Below are 19,786 nucleotides of genomic sequence, written 5' to 3'. Positions count from 1 at the left end.
TGTTTTTCTACAATATAATTCTTCTGAAGTTATGATGTAAAATTTTAACTTGGAATTCCTTTTTTCATGAAGAAAAATGAGAGCATCACTTTTCTTTAAAAATGTCGTAAGTTATTTTAGCATTAATTAAATTCTTGTTTCATTGCATTAAAATTGATAAAGCTATTATTCTGGTGGCTGAAAACTTATCAAGAATCAAATCTTAGAATTTGAAATCGATCGCTGCAGTATCATATACACAGATTTAAAATAAATTATAATAAAATGGATTTTTTTAAAAAAGTATATTTTGTTTTCAAAGCGTATTAATTCTAATATATTCACACCTTTAGCTTTGAAAGTAGTTTCGTAAAATAATATTCGAGATTTCAGTAACAGAATATAATGTAAATGAATTTTCTTACATGATAAAAACATTATGAATATTTCATTGTCTTAAGAAAGAAATCTTTCATTATCGTAAGGAAGAAGTTTTTATTGAACTTGAGTTTTTATAGAAGTTTCTATAGAATTTCACTTAAAGACACTGATTTTGTATGGCTTTTCTGCAAATCTATTAGGCCGCTTTTTTATTTTTCAATAGCACAAAATAGTTATAGTTTTTCAATAGTTATAGGGCAATCTTAACTATATTTATGACTTTATTAAATCCGTGAAATGTATACATTTTTCTATTTTCGGCTATATTGTTAAACCGCAAAGCGGTAAAATTATAATTTCTAACAGTTTTCGTTGCACAAATTAAAACTAAGCTAACTAGAACTAAACGAACTTAATTCAGTATTTCCATTTAGAATGCGATTACTGCAAATGTAAGCTAAGTACAATATTTATTAGTATTAAATTATGTATTTTTTTATTGTTACTCAGTACAACAAAAATCTCCTGCACCTTTAAAGGGTGAAATAATTTTTCATGCAGAGACCAAAGTGTTGAAACAATTATTCCAAAATTGAGATGGATTAAGAACAATCACCGTCAACTCATTCTTTAGACGCTACGTCAAAAGGAGATATATTGAAAGAATGGAAATCTTTGTGTAAGAATATAGAATGCGTCACTTAAGAGAATTGATACTTGACGGGCTTGGCTTACTCTAAATGGAATTGAAAGAACAGTTGCTGACGTAAGCAAATGCCACGTCTCAACAACCAATCAGAATCGAGATACCCACACTACGTCACTTGCAGGTATCCCCTTTTAAGGTTTTATCCCCTCACACAAAGCATGGAATTAACTAATGCATTAGTCTAACAATATACTTCGTAAATGTCTAAATATGCCTGAAATATAATCGTTCCAAATGCGAAAAGAACCAGTTTGAAATTTAAATATTTACTGTGAAATGGATCATTTATTAAGTAAAACTATTATTACTTAGAATTGTTAGATATAAACTCATAGAAATAATTTTTTTTTTCATTCTGTTTAGAAATAAGATGTCTCGGAATCAGTTTGATTATATGTTAGAAGAAATGGAGCAAGCACAGTATGTGGTCATTTTCTTAGATCGTTAAGGAAGCAATACTTCGTCTTTCAAAAATGTTCTCCGATTCTAATGTTAAGTTTTTTAACTCATTGGTAAAATGGGTCTTGTTTTGGGTTTTATGGCGCGCGCACTTTACTTGCACGTCATCACACTTTTCAACTGTGTTCAAGAGTAACAGTGCGTCATTGCATGCGTTGCTATGGCGACAGCTGCTGTTTGATAATTTTTTTAGAATTATTTTTTTCTTTTTATTTTCACCATCAGTTCATTCTTAATCTATTTACGTAATGGAAATGAGCAAGTGGATCGCTTGACCAAGGAGGGCCATTTAACATCTTCGTCCTCAGCCCTTACCTTTTCAGAGTATCAGTCCAAAATCAAAGGCCATCTATCAAAAAGGATCCCCCCTTCTCATCATTGGTATGCGGCCAAGGAAGCGGACTCTTCACTTGTTCATATAGGTCAGGGGTCCCCAACCTTTTTGTACCTAAGAGCAAATACCAGAATATCGGTCGAATGGCGGGCACCATTTATTTTTTCAAGATAAATTTATAGTTGGTAGACATAGGATATATTGCATACATACTGCATATATTGCACAAAAATTTTAATTTTAAAAATTATTTTAACATATGAATATAATTAGTATTGATATCCTTGAGTAAAATAAATTATTAAGAAATTGTTTGCAAAACATACAAAGTACGACTTCATATATGCGATTCGCGAGTGGTCAGCTATATTTTGCTTTGTGCTTATATCTGTGGGGATGGCGATTTCTATTTTGGTTGTGTTTATCATCCATATTGAAAAAGCAACAAATATTGCATAACATTTTATGGGAAAATGAAAAACTGAAGTATTTTTTCGTTGGGCACAAGCAGCGGGCGCTCCTAAACCGATCGAAGGGCGCCATGGTGCCCGCGGGCATAGGGTTGGGGACCCCTGAATAGGTGATAGAGCATCTCAAACAGCTATTTCCAGACTGGCAAGCGGACACACGAACAGTCTCTCGTACTTTAAAGGAAGAAAGACTTATGCAGTCTGCTCTAAATCTGGAGCCCAGCAGGCCTCAGCTGAACATACCCTCGACTGCTTGGGCATTTCCAAGGAGGACTTATATGCTTCTCCACTTCTTGTAATCGACTTTTTGAGGGTCAACAACCTACTGGATCTTGTCTGACTTCGTCAGACGATTAGAGGATGAGAAACAACAACAACAACGTAATGATAATTTAAAGTCTTTTTATACTATTTTCGTGTAATTACTGTCTTGACGGTGATTTTAATATAAATATGAATACTGAGGAAGAAAAAGTATTTTGTAAGGTCTTGAAACACGCATANACCTACTGGATCTTGTCTGACTTCGTCAGGCGATTAGAGGATGAGAAACAACAACAACAACGTAATGATAATTTAAAGTCTTTTTATATTATTTTCGTGTAATTACTGTCTTGACGGTGATTTTTGATATAAATATGAATACTGAAGAAGGAAAAGTGTTTTGTGACGTCTTGAAACACGTATACATAGGCAGGATATGAAAACCAATCCGACGACAAACATCCATTGAGACAGTTTTTGCAACCCATGATTTGAAATGTTGTGGCGTTTATCGGAGTCCATCCAGAAAGAAAAAGCAATTGACCAATGAGTGACCAGTGATCGTAATAAAGCGATCAAATTTTTTTATGAATTTTTTTTACTTTGAAATGTCTCGTCCTCTGCATAATGTCTTTCTTATAATTCTATAACATATATACAGCATGTATTGTTCTTTATATTTTAACAGTTTTTATTTTTTAAGCGAGACAATAAAACAAACAATGATGAGACTACAAGATTTATTTTTCTTCTGGAAACTTAGGCTAAGTTTGGCTTCCAGAAATCTCAGAATAAAGTCGGATAAGAATGAAATATTTACCTTCACTTTACACAAAAGTTTTCTTCTTGTAAGATTTAGCTTATGAGTTAGACAACTTCACGTTTTCCTTCACACAAATGTTTTCCTCTTATAAAATTTAGCTTATGCGGAAATCGTGATGGCTCAGGGGATAGAGCGTTCACCTTCCAATGAGGAGAACCGGGTTCGAATCCCAGCGATGGCTGGTCGAAATGAATTCCTTATCTGGCTTGCACCGACCACAGTGCTAACGTAAAATATCCTCAGTGAGAATGAGAAGACGGATCATGGGTTAGAATCCCCTTACTGTCAAGCTAACCATGGGCTGTTTTCATGGATTTTTCCCCCGTGTAAAGTAAATGTGGGTTAGTTCCATCAAAAAATAATCCACTAAGGCAAATTTCTCCCAATATTTGATCCAGAGATTCCCTTGTCTTCTGGATTGGGATCAAAATTACAAGACTACGGAATTGAACATTGGTTGTCGTAAACCCAAAACTTGGGTCGGCTGATCAACGACAGTTATAAAATAAAGCAAAATTGCCTAGTGGGCGACTTCAAGCCGCCACTGATTATTGAGCCCCAATCATTCACCGTGTCACCTCAGTGACTTTAACCAGTGTGCCATCACAGAGTTTTTTTTTTAATAAATTGTACTAATTTCAAATGCAGAGCGTGAATAATCTGTGAACACATTATTCTTTCAGCTATCATCGATGGTTTATGTCCCAAGGAAACTCTGTTTTCTATCCGATGCTTCAATTTCCCATGGATTGCAGACAAGAAATGTACTCTGGCGGGCAATATGATAATTACGGAAAGAACTGCAAATATCCGTCATACTGGCTGGTAATTAAAATTATTTATAAATTTCCAGAAAACGAAACTTTTCTTCACTGTGACATTGCCATCGTGATGTTTTATCACCATCATACCAAAAAAGTTTATTTTGTTTACTTTTTCCCAAGTGTATAGATTATTATGTTACCTGAATATATATATATATATTATTATTCTTTTTACTGTATTTCCGTATTTTTGTCACGCATTCTAAAAATGGTAACTACTCTTATTTGGTTTATACATTTATTTATTTTTTACCAGCGTTATCTGATGCAACATTGAGTATAAAAGTCTCATAAATCTTACGAAAGTAAAAGTTAATAATAAATTTCCAGAAAACGAAACTTTTCTTCACTGTAAAATTGCCATCATGATGTTTTATCATCATCATACCAAAAAAGTTTATTTTGTTTATTTTTGCCAAGTGTATAGATTATTATGTTACCTGAATATATATATATTATTGTTCTTTTTACTGTATTTCCGTATTTTTGTCATGCATTCTAAAAATCGTAACCACTCTTATTTGGTTTATACATTTATTTATTTTTTACCCGCGTTATCTGATGCAACATTGAGTATAAAAGTCTCTTAAATCTTACGAAAGTAAAAGAGTAAATGACAAGACAAAGTAAAAGAGTCAGTGCTTGCTTTTATTTGTAATGCCTGATTTTATTGCTCACCAATTATAAAGCCCATATAAATTTAAAGTGTGTATTTAATATTGCGAGCAGCTTTTTACTTAAAGGTTACAATTTCATTTGTGTATTTATTTCGAACAGTTTCCCAATTTAACAACGCAACAGTACGAATATTTGTATTCACCCCCGAGAGTTGATGCCAGAAGAGAGTTGAGAACACTTGCACCAGATAAGTTTTCTTTCCGTAGATTTGCCCGAAGATTAGATGATAACTTTAAGGTAATATCATTTTGGATTTTTATAGTCTACATATCTAAACATTATCACGCTTCATGTAACTTCTCTTACAAGCCGTAAAGTATGTGTTAAAAAGTAGTCAAATTATTTTTCATGCAAAAATGTCTATACAGGTGGTTTTTCATAATGACCACCCTTAAAGCAGATTTTAACCATTTTTTACCAAATTTTTGTGTGTATATAAATAGATTCTTTCAATAATTATTTTAACTCTTTTTTTCGACATAATAGAGCTTTCAAATTTTTATTAGAGCCCTATATCTAATGAAAATGCCAGCTTCAATTGCTTCAAGATCTCAACAGGAAGAATTCTTCACGATATTATTGCAAAAAAAAAATCGTCAGTCGAAATTTCGACTTTTTCTGGTATGGTAAGAGCACTCGAACTTTAATAGGAGCTCTTCAGAGAATAATGCAATTTCAAATTATTTCCTGACCACTACAATCAGAAGCTATTAAGATTTTATCGCCAAAAATAATGTATCGTCAATCAAATTTTTGAACAGTTTCTGACCAGTTAGAGTGAAAACGTGCGTGAGAACAATATCAATTATTGTTGTTTATTGCAAGCACGATTCATATCTCCATTTCATTGCAAATTAAAACTTTGGCCACTTTCTCATATAAATGAAATAACAGACAGAAATGCCAAAAAAATAGAAATTTAAAAAATAACTTTTTTAAAAAAAAAACGACGTTTTCCAACAACAAATGAGAAGCAAAATTCCTGTCATACTTAGAATGAAAATAACGGTGCGTCACTTCCGTAATTAACTTCGATCAACTTCGTAATTGACTTCGATTCTTTCAATTCCCCAACTTCTTTCATTTTCGTCTTTTTTCACTTTCAACCCAGAAAAAAAAACCTCCCCCCCCCCAATTCTTTCATAAATTAAAAATAGTTGTATAAGTAATCGTTAAATATAAACATTATATTTCTCTTCTTTTTTTTATCAGTTGGACCGCTCACATAATGACATTTTATCTAATTCTACCGAAAGAAGACACCTGTCGACCTGGAGCAGAAACACGTCAAGTTACAGATACAAGATGAACAGAGATAACGCTTTTAGAAGCTCCAGTCAAGAAAGTTACGAGAATTTCTACCAGAAACGAGAATCCGTCAAAAATTATGCGTCCGAAAGGTATGATAAGAATAGGCTTAGGAAATTAATAACAAATGGAATAAAATAACTCCTATTGAATTTTATTCATAATTTATTAAAAACTAATTAATATTAATAAATTCAGTGCAGGAATTTTGTTCCCTTTTAAAATTATTGATTGATTTTATTTTTTAACTACGAGCCTCAAAAAGAAGATTAAAGATAGCTATTTTAATTAAAAGTTTTGGTGAAGGAATTTTATTGCAGTTGAAAATTATTCATGACTTATTTTATGGCTATGATCCTCCAAAATAAAATTTAAAAAAAAACAAAAAGCATATGAAATTAATAATAAATTAATGACTTCAGTAAAAAAAAATTGTTCCCCTTAAAAATTAACTATATTTTTTTTAATAATTATATGCTTAAAAAAACTGTATAAAAAATACTCATAACAGACTACTAAATCAAAAACATCAATAAATGAATTTTGTTTCGATTGAAAATTATTAATTTTTTTCACAGATAATAAATAGGCACGTCAAATAAATAAATTGATAACTTTATAAAAGGAATTTTGTTCCAATTTGGAATGATTCAAAACTTCGTTTTGAAAATTATGAGCCTCATAAAGAAGATAAAAATAAAAACCAATAGCAAATTAAGAAATTGAAAACTTAGCTTTTTCAAAAGGCTATAAAAATAGCCTAGAAAGCTATTAACGGGTGTTTCTGATGTCTGTATCTCTTAGAAATTATATATCTTTTTTCATAATTATGAACTTTCAAAAAAGCAACTTTAAGGGTTTAAGAAACTATTAATAATTTTGAGCCGTGTATAATATGTAACAAAACCTTTGTTTTTCTTGAAAATTGCTTACAATATTTCATCATAATTGTGAATCTGCAAAAAGTGATAAAAATAGGCTTAGCTAAGTATGATTAATTATAAACGTAGCATTAAAATGCTTTGCATTCCTTGAAAATAATTCATAAATTTTTATTATGATTTTATGAGCTTTCTAACGGTTATAAAAATTGCTTAAAAATATTAGCATTCATGAATAACACCCATAATGTTGCAAATTAAAACTTATTAATAAATTTTATAATTACGATTTTATCATAATTATCATTTTATCATAATTTAGCTTGTATGATTTTATAATAATTATGATTTTATAATAATTATGATTTTATTATAATTTAAAGTTATAAAAAATGGTTTAGCAAACTACTAACAGTTATGGATAACGTATATAATGCAAAAACTTTTGTTACCTTTTAAAATTATTCATAACTTTATATCATAAGAATTAAAGTTAATCGCATTTATGAGATTTTTATTTTAATTTTTAGTAAAGTTATAGCCATTTAACTGTTTTGGCTATGCATTTGGCAACCTTTTATTTACCCTTTTCATAGATGCATGCTGACATTGTCGATAACGATTATTCCCACACATCTCTTTTTCTTTTTTTTTTAATAGAATGGAAACGTATGAGCATCGAAAGGATAAAATTGAAGCTAATAAATGTGACTTCTCCACAAATAGAAAAAGCAAATTCAGTTCACATGCTGAAAAAGTGGAACCGAATCTTAATGCGTCGTACATGAAGACTGAGATACCACCCACAGCGACGGCTATGGAAAATAAGGCGTTAAAAGAGGAAAAATGTGCAAGTTTAGATAGCTCTCAGACGTCGATTCTAGCTACAGCTTCAAATATAAACGAAATATACGATTCGTGGTAAGAGATTTTATATGCATCACAAAATAGAGAATATATTGCATAAACGTTACACTTTTGTATGACTTAATACGCGAAAATATTGATTCAAGAAGCGGATAATGCGAGTTACGTTACACTTATTGATTGTTATTTTACCGTTGGAGTAATAAGCTCAAAATATTTCATAAATAATAAAGAAATACGAATTACGTTGACCCTAAAAAAATTTTTTTGGTCTTAGGGACCTTACCACAATGGTACCGAGCGCTCAGTGGGACATGCAAAACTGCTCAGTAGGAAAGTTCCAGTGGTTCAACTTTAGATCTAAACATAATTATATATGTTATTAGCTCATTATGATTGAGCCGTGGTGGCTCAGGGGATAGAACGCTCGCTTTCTAATGAGGTGATCTGGGGTCGAATCCCAACGGTACGAATTTCGCAACCGGCTTACACCGACCACAGTGTTGACGTAAAAGATTCTCAGTGTAGACGTATCATATGTCAGAGTCCCCTTTTAATTGACTTGCCATCAGACTAACCGTGGAGGTTTTCGTGGTTTTCTTCACCATGTAACGCAAATGCGGATTAGTTCCATCAAAGAGTCCTCCAATACTTGATCCAGGAGTTCCCTCTGCTTATGGATGAAGCTCAAAATTACAAGACTTTGGAGCTGAACATTAGTTGTCGTTAACTCTAAATTGGATCGGCTGTTCAGCGATGATTATAAAATAAAATATATTATGATATGCTGAACTGCCTTGTTTTAGCAAAATAAATCCTAATAATAAAACACTTGTGTTGTAGCTTTTTCTCTTTTCTGATAAAGGGACCGTCCTTTTTAAAGGACGATAGGACTCAAATGGACTAAGCAAACAAATTAAACAGTACGAAACTTATTAAGTAAACAAAATTTAAAAGTCTTTTATAAGAAAGTTTTTAAAAAAATAATTTTCGCGTGCATATTTTAAACGAGAAAAAAAACTCATGAACTGCTTGAGCCATGTAAACCCAACCTTCCTATTACTCAAATAATTAACACAAAATTGATAGTTTGATAATTAATTTGGCACATAAGAATTAGTATTCAATTTATTTCCTGAGTGACCAATAACAAAATTATTATTATAGGATCTTTTATATTTTTATACCCGTTTTTAACCCAAAAAGATGCGGAATTAGAAATTAATGAGTACTATCTAATCTGTAAATTCGCTTTCATGCACTCATAGTTTACATGTCAGTTTGAAATCTTATAGGATCTTTTATATTTTTATACCCGTTTGGGACCCCAAAAAGATGCGGAATTAGAAATTAATGAGTACTATCTAATCTGTAAATTCGCTGTCATGCACTCATAGTTTACATGTCAGTTTGAAATCTTATAGGATCTTTTATATTTTTATACCCGTTTGGGAACCCAAAAAGATGCGGAATTAGAAATTAATGAGTACTATCTAATCTGTAAATTCGCTTTCATGCACTCATAGTTTACATGTCAGTNCTTTTTGGCTATATTAAATATTATTAAAAATATTTCTAGCGGAAATTTTTCCGATTTAAGTCTTAAAAAAATTGCAAATGACTTTAGAAAATTTGAGTAAGGAAGGATAATACATAGGTGTTTACATAGATATGCTGTAACTTTTAATAAATAAATTGTTTTTCTACGCATTGCTTTTTTATTTAGGTTTTAATGGCATTTTAAAGTATATCTATCTTATTTAAAAATATTACATTACGTGTTTTGCAACTGCACTTGATATATTTTTATCGAATCTCTTTCATAAGATAAATTATAGTTAAGCAAAATAATGTACTAGGGAGAGCAAAGTTAATATTGCGACGAATTATTACAGATGAACGAATGTATTAATACCAATTTAATTCCATGTCAAAAATGTGTTCTTAATGAGTATTTTATCAAGGTTAAATATTCTAAGTAATTAGAAACCTTCATCAATTTCCATTCAAATCCAGTGGCACCTAAGTTTGCATGCCTCGATAATAATTCGTCAAAATTTGATAAGTTTTTTTATTTATTGCTTACCTAAATAATTTTCAATCTTTAATAAATACATTTTTACGATTAATTATTTGATAATCGAAAAAGAGTTCAAAAATATATTAATAGTGATAGTTGCGAACCAATACTTCCTAACGGTTGGGCCTAAGGTCGACAATAATTATTTGATTTATTTTATTAGGTTTTGTTTCGAAGAACAGCAAAAAATTGTGGATATGTTGAGAGATGTGCACATTAGGCATGAAAGGCAGTTGAAAAGAGACATGATGGCTGCTCGCGGTTCACTGCTCGTTTTGGATGAGCCAACGATGAGCGCAGCCGACCCCTCGAACATTTCGCCAGCTTCGCAATCATCCGATGACGAAGACGGCATCACAGTCCTCGTTTCGCCAAAAGCAGCTCTGCCAATACCGTCTCCGGAATCGGAGGACATCTGCTCATCGCGAGACGATTATCTAGAATTATCCGCCAGTGATTATTTCGAAGAGTTCCAAAACATATTCACAGTTTCTCCTGAGAAACAGATAATCAATTCTTTGACGAAAGAACTCCTCAAGCAGAACTCGTCTGGTAGGGAATCGGAAGATCCTAAAACCAGCAAAATTCCAAAGTGTAATATCGTTAGACGGTTTGATGATTTGCTTAAAGAAGACATGGAAGATGGGCATAAGTTACGGGAAGACAATCTTCAGAATATAGAAAACGAGAAGGGAGTTGAAGTTAACTTAATTAAAATGAATGGAACACCACTTCCTTCCCAAAGATTGCCAGAAACGTTCTCATTGAAGAATTCTTCTCCTGTTGCTCAAGAGCCAGAAACAGTTATTACTCTTGAAAGAACAAATGACAGACAGGTCGATGAAATTAAACGATTAAACAGTGGGGATAAGTCAAGACTTGTTTCTCCTAAAGGAACAAGTACTCCCCATGTCAAAGAAATGGAACGATTCGACAGTGAAAATAATTCAACTCCAAAAGAAGCAAGTGAACTGTCTAAGGCTGAAAGTAAACAATTGGACAATGTATATAACTCTATGCCTATTTTTTCCGTAGAAACCGATTGTGCTCTAATTGATGAGAAACGATTCGGCATTGAAAATAGTTCCATTCTTAATTCTTCTAAAGAAGCGACAGAAAATCATATGAAAGAGGAAAAACAATTATGCAATAGCGATTGTTCAATGCTTGTTTTTCCTGAAGAAAGGAATGATACTCATACAAAAGAGATAAAACAGTTAGGTGATAGAAATGATTCATTGGATGTTTTTCCTGAAAAAACAAATGATGTTCATGACAGCGAAGTGAAATTATCGGAGATTGAAGATGATTTATCTAAGCAAAAGCAATCGTCATTGAATGAGTCTCTGGCAAGGAACTTTTCACCACCTTGGCCCAAGAATTCCCTAAATTCAAACGATATTAAATTCCTAAATGGCTTCCCGCCAAATAATAAAGAGGAATCTATTTGTAACTACGAAAACGGCTTCTCTGATAAAATTACTACTCAAAATTCCCACTCAGAGGCAGGAACTAACCAAAAATTAGATTCATTTTTAATTCAGCCACGAAATGGCAGTTTTAGACATTCTAAGCGAAGTTTTGATTTGCCAAGATTTAATAAGCTAGAAAATAACCACATGAATAACACATATGAGTTTCGACAACGATATCGAACCTCAAAACCGACGCATTCCAAAACGTTTCATGACTTGCCTCTAAATTATCTTAGTTATAAAAATGTAGAAACAGCGGGTTTTACCAATATGAGGCGCAATGCAGTTTCGAAATTTGGAAAGTGTACTTATCCATGTGGAAATTTCAACATGCCTTTAATTAAGCATAATACAAATTTAACTTCTCGACCTTCAGTACCCTATAAAATAGTATTACCCCCATATAAAAACATCTGTTACCTATATCCTAAGTCAGAGCCTTGCTTAAGCATTTCAGATCAGAATAGACGAGGATTACGAGCAACAAATTTTAATAATAGTGTAAAAGACGCTAACCATAACATAACACCTGCTCATCAATTACAGCCTATGTCTCAACCTCGCTTCAATAATTCGGATACGTGTTTAGACTATGGGTACAAAAAAGAGACACACTCTAACCCTATCCAGTCTCTGTCAGAATCATATCTGCCTCCTAGGGCTCCAAATGTCTACTACAGAAAGATTTCTGTTGAAGAACTGTTTAGTTCAGTTTGTTCGAATAAGATGAACGAAAATGTAAGTGGTGACTTCGGTAGCAATGCTCAAACACGAAAAGATATCTCTGATGAAGTTTCTCGTCATTCTTTCTCTTCCTCTTCTGATCATTTGAAATACATTTTAGGAATCCCTTCTTCTCCAGTGCAACAACCCGGAACCAAAAACACAATTATGCGAAATGTTGAGGACTACCAAATTGAACTTAAGAGCTTAAAAGAAATGTCTACTCAAGACGAAAACTTCAAAAGTTCTACCCGTGATAATTTAACTGAAGATTCCGATTATTGTTCAGAGTGCAAAAACAAGAACATTAAGCAAGAAATAAATGCGAATCCTCCAGAACCTGATAACGAAAACTACAAAAAAGTAAGTTCAAAACATTTAGTTGCCGACGACAAGAATTCATTTGTAACAAAGCATGCTAAACACAAGGCGTGTAGCGAAAATATGAAAACAATATCCCCTAAACAGCAGCATTGTGACGATGAGGCAACTAGGTCAGAAATTGATATTAAGTTTGAAAAGAAAAAATCTCCTAAAGTTAAGAAAAAGTTGAGTAATACAGAAAAATCTCCAGTTGCGGATTCCGGAAAAGCCTCACCGTGCTCAGTAGACACTAAGTCACATTTGCGCAAAAGAAATTTGTTGCCTGGGGAAAATAATAATTTGGTAGAAGCATGCACGCAGACATCTCATAGTACTTTTAGAGAACAGGAATCGTCTGGTGAAAATAGTAAACTTGACATGAAACCACACTATTCCCAGAGAGATTCTAGAATAGCATTGTCTAGAACAAAATGTTACCAGCAAAATAGTTCACCCGAGAAAAAAAAATTTGAAACAGAAACACTATTAAAAAATTCACAAATTAGTAAGCATGAATTGCAAAATACAATAAAAAGTGATTTACTTCCTAATGAAATAAAAACAGTTGATGTGGTGTTATTAGATTCACAAAAAGTGTCGAGGACAAATATAAGAAAGGTGACGTCTAATCTACGAAAAATGCCATCTGATTCACATCTACGGAACGGAAATACGTCCCCTGGTGGTCCATTGAAAACAGAACAAAAAGCAACACAGGCTCGTAAAAGCGATTTGCAGAGATCGCTTGAGAATGATTTGTCGTTTCCTTATGAAATACGAAAATATGACAGGATTTCATCCCATGCACGTAAAAAGCCAAGGAAAAAATCAAGAAAGTCGTTTTCTGATTCCTTAGAAACTTTGCCTGACACAATTTCAGAGAAAAATGGAAAATATTTTTCATCAAAAACAGCTCAAGAACATACACAAACATATAAAGCTGAGTATGAATTCAGGAAGCATATAGCTTTTGATGAAAAAAGGAAACATGATGCGTTCTCTTTATTCTCAAAAAGAGATTCATCGCCAAGAAAGGTGCCGCTTTATACACTGAGGACTAACTCGCCTGAAACGAATTTGCTCAACAAAAATACGTCACTTGACCGGAAAAATCGCTTGTTGCCACCATCTCGCGAAAATGATTTGAAGAGTGCACTTAAACCTGATGACGTTAGAAAATACGACAAGATATCGTCAGGTTTGCGTAAAACCTCAAGCACAAACTCAAGAAACTCGTCAACTGATTCTTTGAAAAAACTAACTGATCCGAGTTCGCCAGCGAAAAATATATCACCCAATGAAAAATCTCGCTTGTTAAAAACCGCTCAAAAATATTCGCATACTTGTAATAATGAACCTCAAAATACGCCAAAGAGACTTTCAAACGAAATAAAAAAATACGATTTGATTTCATTGGATTCACAAAATGAGTCAAAGGCAAGTTCAAAAACCCCCTATTCATTAAGGGTATCCTCTGACTCAAATTTACTGAACAAACGCATGTCTCCCGACGAGAAGTTTCGTTTGTTAGAAACGGTTAAACAATACACGCAATCTAGTACACATGAATTGCAAATTGCAACTAAAAACCTTTTACCATCTATTGATGGAAGGAGATTTGGTAAAATTTCATCAGATTCACTTAAATATTCCAAAGAAGATGTTGAAAGCCAACATAATAAACAAAAGAATAAAGAAAAGTTTCCCATGTCTCTGAATAAAGCGAAAGATCGAACTATTTCTTCAAAGAATGAGTCTATAGTTCCTTTGAGCTGTGCCGGTCTTCGAAAAAGTCATTTAGACAGTGCTCCAACTTATAAAAGCCATGAGAACAAACAGGAGAAAGATTATGACACGGGTGGCCAGAAAAATGGCGCAAATTCTAACCATTTCTTAGATGAGAAAAATAAAATGAAGAAAATGCATCTCAGCAGCAAAGCGAAGAATTCAAATTTTAAGTGCGATGGATTTCATCACTATACCAATTACTGGAATCCTCGCAGGAGGTACTATTATTCCCGAAAAAAATATAAATCTACTTCCAATTTTAAAAATGATTCAACTTCAGATGAAATTGTTGTTAAGAATGATTTAGACTGGAAGTCAGTCAAAACTCATGTCAGTGATAAGAATATAAATAAGCCTGCATCGACATCGTTTAAAATAACGACTGAGAATAATTTGAACCAGAAATCCAAGTCAGTCCGAACTCCTGGCGATGATGAGAGTTCAGATAAGCCTGTGTTAGTAACAAATGAAATAGATATGGAGAGTGATTTAGACCAGAGTGGCAAGTCAGTCCAAACTCCTGGCAATGATAAGAGTTCAAATAAGTCTGTGTTAGTATCAAATGAATTAGCTATGGAGAGTAATTTAGACCAGAGTTGCAAATCAGTCCAAACTCCTGGCAATGATAAGAGTTCAAGTAAGCTTGCATTAATACCAAATGAAATAGTTATTGAGAGTGATTTAGACCAGAGTTACAAACTTCATGAACAGTATAAAAGTATGAATAAACCTATACCTTATGAAATAGTCACTGAGAATAATTTAGATCCGAGTTGTAAGTCATACAAAACTCATGAAAATGACAAGAGTTTAAGTAAGCAAGAGCCAACGTCATATGAAATAACTGCTAACTGTGATTTAGGAGGGAGTTGCAATTCAATCGAAATTCATGTTCGTGCTGGGAATTTAAATAAATCTGAATCAACCAACACGCATAAAACTGATGCAGCTCTTGAGCACGGAGAGAAATATAGTTTGAATTACAAAGGTGGGCAAAATTTGATTGACAATGATTCGCTTGCTGTGTTAAATGACACATCTAAAGAAAAGAATGATTCACATTCTTCCAATTCTTTGTTACAGTCTGGAAATGAAGAAGTTTTAAAAGATCAAAATAAACCACCTCACTTGAACAATTTAACCAACCAACAGAGAAAGGAGACCATTGTATTTACGCCAGTGTCTTCAAGCTCTGATTGTATTGACATTCTATTGATTGAAAATTTTTCGAATGATCTGTGACATTGCAGTAATTTGTTGAAAAAGTTCGAAACTCCACTTTCAAAAAAGTCAAAAAAATGGCACGGAACATTCAAAATAACTTCTCTAGAAAAGCCATATTGTAGTATATTAGCGTTTATCATTGTTATTACATACCGTGATAAAGTTTCAAGAATTAACTAGCCATGTAAAAGGAAAAAAATTTAAATTGCGTTTTGAAGAAAAATACCTTTTTTACCTGAAATATTAATGAAGGAATAACTATTTAATTCTAAAATTGTAAAGTATTAAAATAGTTTAAAATGATTAAGTAAACTGTTTTACAAGCTATAACAATGGAAAAATTTTATTTTTTTACTTTATATTTTCGTTTTTTAATACTAATAACAGAACTTTGAAGAAGTAGATAGTTAAAGATAAAACATAAATTAGTTGTTTTTTTCTTCATTATTACAACAAGATTAAATACATACGCTTATGCGGGTAAGAAAAGAAAACTTATTTTGTGGAAAAATACCCCTTTGCCATTTCGTTTTTGACATTTTAAAAATTGTACAAGTTTCAATGGTAAGTTTGCCGGGAAATCATTTTGAATGAAATTGAACTTTTTGGCTACATTGTACAAATTAAACTTCTTGTGAAAAACCGAGTAATAAATGGATTATTTGTTGACTATTCCCTTTTTGATAAATAAAAAATATATAAAATCTACTTTTGTATAACATTATCTTCTGATTTTTGCATGGCATTTGCGCATAAGAGAAAAGAACGTTACTACAATTTTTTAATTTGTTTTATAGTAGAATAGAGCTCGACATTTATGATATTATTTATAAAATGTTAAGGATTGCCTAACATCGTTTAATATGAACGATCATTATTCTCTTAATCATAAATCTATCTTCAATAGATAAAATTCTAAAAAACTCCTTAAATTTTAAAAGGAGCTTTATAACAAAGAAACAGTAAAGTTGAAAGTTACAAAAAATTTTATTTTATATTGACTACTTAACTTCAAATTTTGCGTATCAAGCAAATAAACTAATATTTTAAAATCCATCTGTAAATTAAGATTATCTCTTTTTCTCCTGTACCTCTTCACTGCGTAGGTAGTTTTATATTCACTTTTGTCGTAACTCATCATCTCACCCTGTTGATGGTCAACTATTTTATTTTTTCCATGTTTTGTTTGATGTCTTTAATCAATTCATAACATTTCTGCTCCTTGTCATTTTAGCTTTACCCCTCTTTTGATTTTCTTGAAGTGTCCAGTCCTGCACCTGTTTTACTTTGATTTTATCGGTTTCCTGACGGTGTGGCCAATCGATCCGTCGACCAGTATCTAATAATGCTCCTGTGCTACTTGGGTTCCTGTCCTGGAATGTTCCTCATTCCACATTGCTCGTAAAGATCTCTGTCAATTCCTGTCTCTTCTTCAGCACCAGCTTTCAGCGATGTCGTGAACATGTCTTTCAATCCTCGCACAAAGTTCCAACCTCACCAAAACACACACCGTTTCTGAGTTTATTTGCAACTTTCTGCTGTTTACCGAGCTTCCACCGTAAGCCTCGTTAATGGAAATACGGAGCTGTAAGCTTACGCAAAGATCTCGTCAAACTATTCTACAATCTAAATAAAGCATAAAGAAGTAACGGTTCCTTGATCAATAATTTTTGGTTTTGCTTTGAGTGGAAAAGCATTTCGCCTAGTTTCCTTTAAGCCCTGGGTTATTCTGTTTATTGTTTTACAATATCGACAAGTAAGTCGTTTTCAACTTTGCTAAAGTAAGGTAGACATCTTGGTTTTGTTTGCTGAAGGGACAGATAAATTTTTCGAACCGTTCGAAAAATGTATCATATGGTTAATGTAATCCCCAAACCTTTATTCTCCAGAAAAATCAGTTACAAATAGAGATTTGCTTCAGAAAGTGGATTTACGCACCTGAGAAAAAAATTTAAAAAATGGTGATAATGTTAATAAAAAAAAAAAAAATTTTTATAGTTTTTTATTTTTTCCAGATACGTACGAACACTAGGAATATTTCCATATCGTGATCTGTCGCGCTAACTACAATCGCCAAGACGGTTAATTTTAGAAATAGTGGGAAAAGTTAAATCTTAATGCTGATTTAGAATTTTAAATAGTGATTGAGTATTTATTATTTTAATTGCAAACGTTGAGTTAATACTGAATAGTTTCACATAAAATTTAATTGAAAGTAAATATGACTTATTAAAAAGTATATATAACTATTTTCAATACAATAGTTATAGTATAACTATTACATCATAACTATTACATCATAACTATTATATTATAAAACTATTATATTATAAATATAAGACGGTGATTAGATATCATTATTTTAAAATATATACTACAATAATCTTACACGATTGCTTTTTAATGAAAAAAAAAACCTTAAATATATAATCTAAATTAAACAGATTAAAAAAAATACCGATAAATGAGAAGTAAATAAATAACTTAATGTAAGCAATTTCTTTTAATTATTTAATGCTCATGACAACCAACTCTGGATAATCTAAATTGAATCGGAACATGTGATATATCTGTGCAAAGAAAATGTGCTTGGCATTTATCATTTTCATATTTATTACCCATTGGCAAAAATGGGTATTATTTTGGGTTTGATGGCTTGCGAACCGTATTCGGACGTCATCACACTTTTCAACTATGTTCAAGAGTAATAATAAACAGTGCGTATGCGTCATTGTTGCTATGACGACCACTGTTATTTGATATATTTTTTTTTTAATTATAATAATATTCATTAGACCGCATTGGTTTGAAAATAAGCTTATTATAAGTTTTATTTCTTTTATTTTCACCAGTAGTCATTCTTCAATGTATTTACATAATAATAATGTAAAGTATTTCTATATTCTTTTTATTATTGACTTATAATTACTGTCTTGACGGTGGTTTTAATATAAATATGAATACTGATGAAGGAAAAGTATTTTGCGTCGTCTTGCTTGAAATAAGTATGTAGGCAGGATTTGAAAACCAGTCCGACCACAAGAGGACAAACATCAATTGAGACAGTTTTTTCAAGCAATGATTTGAAATGCTGTGGCGTTTATCGAGGTCAATTCAGAAAAGAAAAAAAGTATTTGACCAATGGGTAACCAGTGATCGTAATAAAGAGATAATTTTTTTTTTTACTCATTTTTTTTAAAGCTGTTGTTGAACAGCCAATCCTAAACTTACGATTATCAAGATTGAACTCTCTGTCTCCTTAAAATTTGGAATCAAACCCAGGAGACAAGGGAATTCTTGAATCTACCATTGGTTGGCCTCTTAGAATCGGCTGGGGTACCGAATTGCGGAAAAAAACTGAAAAGAGTTTAAAAACTGGTGTATTGGTTTACTTTTATTCTATTTTGAAATCATGAATTTAAAAATGGAAGTTAGAATTCTTGGTCTTTTTGAGAGGATCAGATAATTCGGATTTGGTCAATTCGAGTAAAGGATATTTTTTTCGGTTCTGAACATCAATAAGGCACAAATGTTTTTGTTAATACTAAATTTTCTTTAAAACATTTAAAGCATTATAAACCAGAAGGCTTAATACCAAACACTTAATATTTATTAATATTAAAAAAAAAAGAGGGAGAGGGAGAATTGCGCCTTTTTCGTTAAAGAAAAATTTTTTGATATTAAATAGTTAGTGTTGGCGTTTTAATGTCAGTGTCATACAAAAGTGTTCATACAGTATTAATAAATCAGATAAATATTTAGTGAAAAAAAATTTTTAAGGTCTCATAACTCTAAGTACATTATTTTAATGCATGATTTAAACTAAACCAAACAATTTTCAAAAAAAATCTTTTTCATCATAATCTTTTTATAATTTTTATAAAAAAAAAATTAAAACTAGAAAAGTTGAGTTTAATTATTTAAGTGAATTTGCCTCACTTTAGACCAACATAAATAAGTAATTTTACAATGTTTAAATTATATTCCGTCCGTGAAAAAATATCTATGTCAAATAAATTTATGTGAGCAAATCTTATGCTAAGTCTTAATGTCTCTGAAAATGCGTGACCACCACCAATTCTGTTTAGCTTTTAAAATTAGTTAAATAAAGTAAGAATTATAAGAGTTTCGAATTACACGGCAGTATGGAACAGCA

General features: G+C 31.9%; 1 protein-coding gene across 1 annotated transcript; it reads left to right on the top strand.

Annotated features, from left to right (window-relative positions):
• The first annotated feature begins 18 nt into the window (after positions 1-18).
• LOC139425014 (myb-like protein X) lies at positions 19-15,648 on the top strand. The gene is made up of 7 exons (XM_071177745.1): positions 19-106; positions 1,433-1,489; positions 4,103-4,244; positions 5,021-5,158; positions 6,134-6,321; positions 7,771-8,031; positions 10,221-15,648. Exons 1-7 carry the CDS (start codon positions 102-104, stop codon positions 15,646-15,648), a joined length of 6,219 nt encoding a protein of 2,072 aa, XP_071033846.1. The 5' UTR covers positions 19-101.
• The last annotated feature ends 4,138 nt before the right edge of the window (positions 15,649-19,786 follow it).

Source organism: Parasteatoda tepidariorum, chromosome 1 (assembly GCF_043381705.1).
Source record: "Parasteatoda tepidariorum isolate YZ-2023 chromosome 1, CAS_Ptep_4.0, whole genome shotgun sequence".
Lineage (NCBI taxonomy): Eukaryota > Metazoa > Arthropoda > Arachnida > Araneae > Theridiidae > Parasteatoda > Parasteatoda tepidariorum.
This window is presented reverse-complemented; position numbering and strand designations above follow the sequence as displayed.

What these genes read in the sequence shown, in the direction of transcription:
- LOC139425014 (XM_071177745.1), top strand. An exon ending in GAAGAAATGGAGCAAGCACA is followed by an intron (nt 1,490 to 4,102) that starts GTATGTGGTCAT and finishes TTATTCTTTCAG; the next exon opens with CTATCATCGATGGTTTATGT. An exon ending in GATTAGATGATAACTTTAAG is followed by an intron (nt 5,159 to 6,133) that starts GTAATATCATTT and finishes TTTTTTTATCAG; the next exon opens with TTGGACCGCTCACATAATGA.